At 32.2% G+C, this 9704-nt stretch overlaps 2 protein-coding genes across 2 annotated transcripts in view; both read left to right on the forward strand.

The window, feature by feature from the left end:
- Positions 1–8834, forward strand: part of LOC100166909 — a 17692-nt gene extending 8858 nt beyond the window's left edge. Inside the window, exon 5 of the mRNA XM_016803690.2 lies at positions 8698–8834. Coding sequence (XP_016659179.1) covers positions 8698–8736 — 39 coding nt within the window. The 3' untranslated portion in view covers positions 8737–8834. The remainder of the gene's footprint in view (positions 1–8697) is intronic.
- On the forward strand, positions 52–2600 carry LOC100164898. Its single transcript, XM_016803691.2, has 2 exons — positions 52–606; positions 1593–2600. Exons 1-2 carry the CDS (start codon positions 242–244, stop codon positions 2332–2334), a joined length of 1107 nt encoding a protein of 368 aa, XP_016659180.1. The 5' UTR covers positions 52–241; the 3' UTR covers positions 2335–2600.
- Positions 8835–9704: the final 870 nt, after the last annotated feature.

Below are 9704 nucleotides of genomic sequence, written 5' to 3' on the forward strand. Positions count from 1 at the left end.
AGAAGTGAAGTGCAAAGATAATAATACAGTTATATTATATTTTGTTATTAGCTAAATCGAATTAGTACTCAACGAGAAATAAGGAAATTGAACGTATTGTGATCAAATCAATAATTTTAGCAATGGACTCTTTGTTGCGAGAAGAACTGCCAACAATTGTGAGCAATGGCGCGTTCGGACAAAATCTAAAATATTTGTCATTTGATTTGGACAAAGGGATCACGTCGGACAGGATCAGTACATGTCAACAGTATTATTTGGTACAGTCACCACATCTGATGAATCACAACATCGTGTTGTGATAAAGTTAAAACTTCGAGATGAAAAGATGAGAATTCAGTTTAAAATCGACTTTCAATTCCATAACGAAATTACTATGTATGAAAGAATTATACCATTTTTATTTGAATGTCATCGCTCTATGGCAGGTGTCGGAAACTGGCCAACATTTGCTCGATTTTTTTACGGCCGTAATAAATGTGGTGAGTTTTTTGAAAGAGATTTAATTGTATTGGAGAACGTGAATCCTTTGGGATTCCGATTGAGTGAAGACCGTCCGTTCCTTGACTATGATCACCTCGTAATTGCGTTACAAGCATTAGCCAAGTGAGTAAACATAAAAATACTTTGGTATAAAAAAAATTCAATGGTATATAAAAATATTGAAGTCTGAAATGTTCACTTTATTTTAAATATGTGATTTTTTTGTATATTTATGGTTACTTTCAAAGGTTCTATATAGAAAATAACTTTCTGTTTAATATTGAATGTATATTATAAACTTCAGACGTCTGACTATAAACAGTCGTATTATTTTTTATTTATTTTAAAATAATACGATTTTTTAATGCCATGAAATATATATATATAAATTAATGTGCGTGTGTGTCTTATGCGTTCATAAACAGCCGGAACGATTGCGATGAATTTCGGTACAAAGATACATTAGACCTATGGAAAGAAGATAGGCTAATTTAAAAAGGGCAAATTCCAACCTGGAACTGGTCAGACAGGGATTATGAGATTTACAATGGACATTTTTGTTTGTAAATTGTTGCTATTGATTTTGATAATAATAATTATTATTAAAGCGATAAGGCTGTTGGTGCTGTGGCACTTCTATGTATTTTAGTACAAAATATTTCAAGTTCGAAAGTTACATTGTTTTTTTTTCTTATTTTCCTTTTTTATTTTTATTCTTTATCTATACATTCGAATGTTTTGGTCTTACTTATTCATTGGATTTTAGTAAGGTTCTTTTAGGTTAGGATTTTGTATCAATTGATTGAATTAATCCACCATATGTTGATTTAAGCAAAAACAACAAACTTCGTATAACTTTGATACATAAATTATACACTTACGTACAAACCACACGGAGTCCGCGATCTACCACAGGTAGATTCCCAACCTGATAATATACAGCTGAAAATTCCATGAACACCGTCGGTCGAGATGTCTATACATTAAAATATAATATAATTTACACTTAAAAATACATTACTTCCACAACATGTTACACCCAATCAGAATTTTTTTTCCGGGCAACGCCGAGTAATCCATTATAATATAAATGTTTTATTTACTTTCAGGTTCCATGGGTTGTCGTACACGGCAAAATACAAAGACCCCGATCGATTTCAAAAAATCATTATGGATATCCGGGATACACAATTTGATTTAGATGGACAGTGGTTATTTAAGAACAACGCATTAAGTAGATTCGGAAAGCGAGGAGTCGACCAACTGCTTGAACGTAGTGGTGACCTTTATCGGGACAATGAGCACTTGCGACGATTGAACATGCTCATTGATGATGGAGAAAATTCACTGAGACGTGCGCTCGTTCCTCGAGAACCATTTTCCGTCATGTGCCACGGGGATTTCAACCGGAACAATGTGTTGTTCCGGTACGACGAGGCGGGACATCCGGTCGATGTGTTGCTGTTTGATTTCGGGACGCCTCGGTATGGTTCGCCGGCGTTAGATCTTTCGTTTTTCTTCTACATGAACACGACGCAAAACTTACGTGAAAGTCAGTGGGATGACTTGCTGAATGCATATTGCTTGACTTTGGCGGCATCCGTACCAGCCGGCGTACGTGTTCCGAACAAGGCCGAATTGAACTTTGAAATGGCCACGTATACTTATTATGGCTTTGCACACGCATCATTTTTCTTACCCCATCAGTTAGAATCAAATGACCTTAAAAATGAGGAAATGGACGATGAAGAAATGTTGGAATGGTTTTTACAGCTGGGCGGTGACGTTGGGTCGGGTTTAGTGGCTGACATTGTCCAACACATCGTCGACATGGAATACACGTACCTGTAATATGGTTATCGATTTGTTTCTTGCTGGGTACTACTCATCATAGTATATAATTTATTGTACGCAGCTGTGTCCGATTGGGTGGCCATATAATGTTTTTATATTATATATTATTTATTATAATGTACCGATATTATTTTATTAACGTTTTGAGTTAAATAGGTTTTATGTACATTGTGCCTACCTATAAATGGTAAGTAATTTAACTATTGAGTTTTCAATGAAAGGGATTAAAATAAATTAATATAAATAAAACATGTACTGCCGTTTATTATTTTTTTATTCAGAGGACATAGCTAACCTAACCTAACCTAACCCGCATGCGTTGTCTCCGTCTTACAAATGTACAACATAGCAAAAAACTGTTTTGCGTGGGAAAGAACCGAGAAGGCTACTAAAGTCGTAACAAAGAAACGATATTTTTACCACATAAAAAGGAGAGTTTTGGCTAGGCAACGTTGTTTTTATTTTGTTGATATCACTTATATGAAAAAAGTTCTTACTTTTTCAAAAACCATTATTTTTGTGTTTTTCAAACTTGAAAAACTTTTTTCATATAAATGATATGAAAAAAATAAAAAACAACGTTGCACTGCCAAAGTTCTCCTTTTTATGTGGTGAAAATGTCGTTTCTTAGTTATGATTTTAGCCTAATTGGTTCTTTTCTGCGCAAAACAATTTTTGCTATGTTGTACATTTATAAGATGGAGACAACGCATGGGGGTGTAGCGTCGTCTTAAGTATTTTAAAGAGCTTATACTGAGAACTTTGTATACATGGGTTCTGATATTTTCAAAGACAATATTTAGCACTATAGCTCTTCTCCGATTTAAACTATTACAATATTTAACCAGAATCAAATGGTCAAGGCTTCTAGATCAAACATTTAATAAAATTTAGGTATTGTCAAAAACTTGTCAATTTAAATAAAACTGCTACTTAATTTACGACTCATCAGCATCCATAATAATTATTTAAATATGATTAAAATAAGTAAAATATCTAATATAGGTATTCAAATACATTTGTTTTTTATGTATTATAGTTTATAACAATTATAATTCTTTAAAATACAATTAACGGATGGATCAAATAATATAATGTGTGCACAGTCGTATTTCAGATGTACAGTCCTGTAAAGAATATTTTTAAAAAGTACTAGAGTAAATACTCAAATAGGTACATTTTTTTTTAAGTATTTAAGATACTACTCAAATACTTTGTAAAAGTATTTCAAATACTTTTCAAATACTTTTGGTTTTTAAAGTAGGTTTCTAATTATCGTAATATAAACACATAGGAAGTAGGTAATCTAATAGTTATCTAATAGTTTTAAAGGGAATATTGTTATTCAATATTCAATATTTTTTTTTTAGAAATCTGGTTTTCACAAACCTTTGGTTGGGCTTTGGGCTTCGGCTAACACAGAAATACAGAATATTAAATAAAACTATTATTCTATTATTGTAATTGACAATAATATTTTTCCAACCAATTATTTCGAATAAAAATAAAATGTTCGAAATAAAAAACCAAAGTATTCAAAACCAAAAAGTATTTGAAATACCATTCAAAATACTTCATGCTGAAAGTATTTAAAAAGTTATTCAATACTTAAAAAAGTATTTGAAATACCATTCAAAATACTTCATGCTGAAAGTATTTAAAAAGTTATTCAATACTTAAAAAAGTATTTGAATACTTTTACTCAAATACTTTTACTTAAATACTTTACAGGACTGACAATGTAAGCTATAGTTTCGGTTCCATTTAAAACAAACCAAATCAGATTTCTAAGAACAACATTATCGGAGACGCAAAATTAACCGGTAAAGACACTTTGAACGCGCGCGCGTGTACTTGAGTAGTACTTGGATGATGATAACCTTGGATAACTGTGACACTTTAAAGGTCAATTAGTGTACTCAATGTCTAAAAAATTATAGCAGGTGTTTTAATTACACTAAAATTATATCAAATTTTGGCATGCAATCACTGTAATTCAACTGAAACAATTTAGGGCGTCGAGGTCTGATTTCAATTCGCCAGTAGAAACCTTGACGATACGCACATTAGTGCACGGTCCCGGCAGTGCCACTCCGACAATTCGAACGCGTACACGTCGACGACATTTTGACTGTTCGTGTAACCGCGCCGAACGCGATGACGGGGAAGGTGGACGGAACGATAGCGGATATTATGACCGCGGCCGGAGCGTTTGGCCGGACATCCGGCTTGTTTCGTTCGAACTGGAGGGTCTGCACACGGCACACCGGACTGGATCAGTTCGCGTCGTGCGTCCTGTACACCAGCGTCGATGACCACAACGACCGACGCCACGGTCATCGACTCATGTTCAAGTTCAAGCACCCGACCCTCGAGCTGCGGGGTTTTTACAATAACGGCAGTCAGTTCCACAGCGAGAAGCTGTTCTACGAACGTATCGCTCCGTTCTTGTTGGCTAGTTGCGGCTCGCAGCGGAACGGTGACGGGACCGGAACACCGACGCTCTGCCATTACTTTTACGGGCGCGGACAGTGGTAAACTCTCCCGGGTCAACTTTATGTTTACCTGAAGGAAATGTGTAAACTCTCCAGAGTTGTTTTAAATGTTTTTGCTATCCTATGAATTTATTAAACTGCAGAGATTGTATATTACAAATACTATAGTATTATAATATTTTATATTATTGCTCACAGCAACATTAATTTGTATTATTATTATTATTATGTTTATATAATTAACTGGCTGTGTTAGGTATAGGGATAACGAATGTGAAGAAGACGCTTCTTCTTAATAGGAACTGAGCAAATCAAATTTTCGATCAAATAAATAAATACCTCCCGAATCCCTTGACTATCACAATACAATTATATTTTATAGTTTTTTCATAAAACATTGTAAAATGGGTAAGTGGATGTCGCTCTGCTGTACAGTAGGTTACAAGTGGGTCACTTTAATGGATAGTGTTAAATTTGAATTCAATGGTATAATATCATTGTATAAGAAATCGATTCTGAGCGAAAATGGTCAGTCAGCCTATGATATTACTAAGTATATTTGATGATATATTATTGTGAATAAAGTAATTTATGTATTTACCTATGGAACCCTATTTTAAATTTTCAATCCTTATAAAAGTTGAACATTTTATACATTCGTAACTACTAAATAATTATTAAGTTTTAAATTTGATACATTTTGTCAAAATTCAAATTTTAAATACTTATAAAAAAATTGTGCTTATGTATTTTTAATATTTTTCAACTGCTATTGTAACAATACATCAGGAGCCTTGCATTACATTTTCACGCTTTTTTACCCAACAAACAAAATTTTTTTGATATTTATAAAAAAAAAAAAAAACTAAAAAATTGAAAACTGACAATGTCCGTAAACAGCTCAAAAATAATCAAAATATTTTCAAAATTGTATGGTGTATAGAAAATGAAAATATGAATATTCAGTAAAATGTTCATGTATCTACAGTTATTCGTTTTTGAATAATATTAAAATAACAAAACCGCTACGTGAGAAATCGAAAAAGTATTTATGATCCATATTGTGACATCTTATTCAAAAGCCATTTTCGTTAAAGGACTTTCAATTCTAATCTGTAGTTCTTCATGATAGAAAAGATTTTAATGTTAAGTGTTGAGCCATACAGTCAAGTGCCACTAGTGGGTGGCTTCTTATCAAGCACTCATGTATTATTGTTACCATTATCCAATATGCTTATTGTGCATCAACTGTACAGATTGTATATATTATTGTGTAAAATAAAAAAAAAGTTTTGCAACGTAATTGCTGCAGATAACGTTTTTTCAAGATATGGCTTTTACACCAAGAGATATGCTCATATTCCAATAATTTATGGAATAATTATTTTATTTTAATAAGTCAGTTAAGTCCCGTATAATCATAAGTGCATATTGTAAACAATGCAATTGGATTAAATTTTTTAATAGTACTATACGTATACCCAGTAAGTATGATTCACGTTAATTTATGACGCTTTAAGACATGAGTAAATTCATTATTACATAATTAATCATGATTGATATACATATTGGGCAAGCATATTTTTTATAGTGTTTCATGTTAATCCCTAATTGACATGAAACAGAAAACTCTGTGTCCTCACCCCGTATTAATCAAATCATTGGACGAAAAAATAAAACATTAATTCAATACCTACTGATGAATATTGGTCAAACCGTCTAAAATAAAAACATTTTAATTATATTTAGTAAAAAATAAAAAATAATATTAAATTGACAACCAAATTTGTTTTGAGTTATGTCAATTGCTATGTATATGTTATGGGCAAAGTAGAAAATTGAGCATTGGGCACAGTACCCTGTGCACAATTCCTGTTTTTCGAGGGCAAAGTTGGAATAAGTTAACATTGTCCGGGTATTGTATACAGTGTCCTTTTAGATTTGGGCACTGTAGGTTAAATATTGAATATATTAAAAATCAAATAAAACATTTTACTGCATTTTTTAATAATCATATAAAAAACTTGAAATAGACGCTTCAAATATTAGTTGCCTTTAAATAGTTTTTAAATCTATTATCCAGTATGGCACCTCCTACCTCCACCTCCTATATGTTTATCTAAAAGCGGTTTGGCATAAACAAGATGAATATTATTTATTATTAAATTATAGTTATTTTAATAGTTTTAATTTAATTAATTATTACTAAAAAGTAATCTTAGGCACGTAAAAAAGCATTATTTTACACTCGTAGGGGTTTATGATTAGATAATGAAATATTATATAGATTACCTATACTGTTAGCAATTATAGTGTTCGCGCAAATGCGCAATATACTATATTACTATGTGATTACTTTGTCGTTGAAATTACGGATCAGTTCGTATTATCGGCAGCTGTCATCGCATATATTGCATACGCCGTACAATTAGATTGGTATCTCGTTACTCATAAGTCGTGGTACCTATCAAACGAATAAAATGTGTAAAAATAGTTTTGTAGTATTATTGTTACGTATAAATACCATTCGACATAAATGTGTGCAGTAATTAATTCACTTTGCTCACCTGGATCTGGGCGGGGTACACTTTGCCCGTAACATATATACAAATTGGAAGTGAATTGCAAAGATAATAATATAGTTCATTATATCTTGTTATTAGCTAAAACGAATTAGTAGTCAACAATAAAAATAAAAGAGTTACGTGTTATATCAAATCAATAATTGTAGCAATGGATTCTTTATTGCGAGAAGAACTGCCAACAATTGTAAGCAATGGTGTGTTCGGAAAAAATCTCAAATATGTGTCATTTGAATTGGACAAGGATCAAGTCGGACGATATCAGTAAATAGTAATTTGGTACAGTCACTTCATCTGAAAAATCACAATATCATGTAGTGATCAAATTAAAACTACGAGACGAAAAGCTGAGAGTTAGGTTTAAAATTGACTTTCATTTTCATAATGAAAATTGAAGTCTGAAATGTTCACTTTATTTGAAATATGTGATTGTTTGTATTTTTTGGTTATGTTCAAATGTTTAATATATAAAATAACTTTATATTTATCATTGGATCTAGATTAGGTACTGAGATCTGACTATAGACAATCGTATTAGTTTTGTATATATTGAAAAATAATACGATTAACGCCGTGACAAATATAATATACATATTTGATTTTCTTTCAGGTTCCATGGGTAGTCTTACATGGCAAAATATAAAGACCCTGATTGCTTTCGAGAAATCATCATGGATATCTGGGATACAATTTTTGACGTTAGTGGACAGTGATTATTTAAGAACAACGCATTAAGTATATTCAGTAAGCGAGGAGTAGACCAACCACTTGAACGTAGCGACAATTTAACAAGCTTGTCAGTGATGGAGACAACTCGCTGATACGTGGTCTCGTTCCCAAAGAACCATTTTTCGTCGTGTGTCACGGGGACTTTAACCGGAACATGGTTTTGTTCCGGTGCGACGAGGAGGGACTTCCGGTCGATGTGTTGCTGTTTGATTTCGGTTCTCTTCGTCATAGTTCGCCGGCGTTAGATCTGTCGTTTTTTTCTACATGAACATGACTCAAGACTTGCGTGAAAGTCAGTGAGATGACTGATATTCCTTGACTTTGGCAGAATTCGTACCGTCCGACGTACACTTTCCGAACAGTGCTGAACTGAACTCCGAAATGGCTACGTTTCCTTTTTTTTTGGCTTTGCACTCGCATCATTTTACTTACCCCATCAATTAGAAACGAATGTCATTGAGTTATCAAGTTTAAAGGAAATTAACGATGAAGAAGTTTTGGAGTTATATTTACAGCTGGGTGTTTATAGTTCAAGATATTTAGTGGCTGACATGGTCCAACACATCGTCGACATGGAGTACACGAACCTGTGACGTGGTTATTGGTTTGTTTGATTGTTTGATACAGATCACTATACTTTATTGTATGCTGCTTTTCCGATTTGGTGTTTATCTTTTATTCGTATTATAATATTATGTTTTTCGTTATATTGTACCAATATTGGTTTATTAAAATGTCGAGTTATATATAGGTTATACAGTACTATATTAATAGGTATAAATTATGTACCTACCTATGAATGCTGAGTAATTTAACCAATGAATTTTTAATCAAAGGGATTAAATTAAATTAATATTAATGTTAAGTTGTAAATTTCAATATAATAACCCCTATTTTGTATCGCACATATATCCGTTTTTATGTATTATAATTCTTTTATATACAAATTAATGGATGGATCAATTTAAATAATATGTCGTGCATAGTCGTATTTTAGAGTAACAATGTAAATTACAAGACGACTTTGATAATTTCAAAGCCTGGTGCTATAATAATGGTTTACAAGTTAACATTAATAAATGCAATTCCATCTCTTTTTATCGTAATAAATCTCCGCTCAATATTGCTTATTACTCCGACAATTACCTTTTACCTAAAGTCGACTCTATTAAAGATCTTGGAGTTATTTTTTCTAGTTCACTCTCTTTTACTGCACACATTCAATCAATAACTATAAAAGCAACACAATCACTTGGCTTTATTATCAGAAACACTCGCGATTTTAATAACATTGCATCATTAAAAATTCTTTATTTTGCTCTAGTACGTTCAATACTTGAATATTGCTCCATTTTGTGGAACCCTTACCAACTTGTGTGGATAAATAAAATCGAAAGAGTTCAAAATAAATTCCTAAGATTTATTAATACAAAAATTCCTAACAATTGCATAATAATTGATCATTGCTATGAACCACTTAGAAGACTGGTTAATATCAACACTCTAAGTTCAAGACGTCTATATTTTGACGTCATATTTATTTACAAAATCTTACATGGCA

Source organism: Acyrthosiphon pisum, chromosome A1 (genome assembly GCF_005508785.2).
Source record: "Acyrthosiphon pisum isolate AL4f chromosome A1, pea_aphid_22Mar2018_4r6ur, whole genome shotgun sequence".
Lineage (NCBI taxonomy): Eukaryota > Metazoa > Arthropoda > Insecta > Hemiptera > Aphididae > Acyrthosiphon > Acyrthosiphon pisum.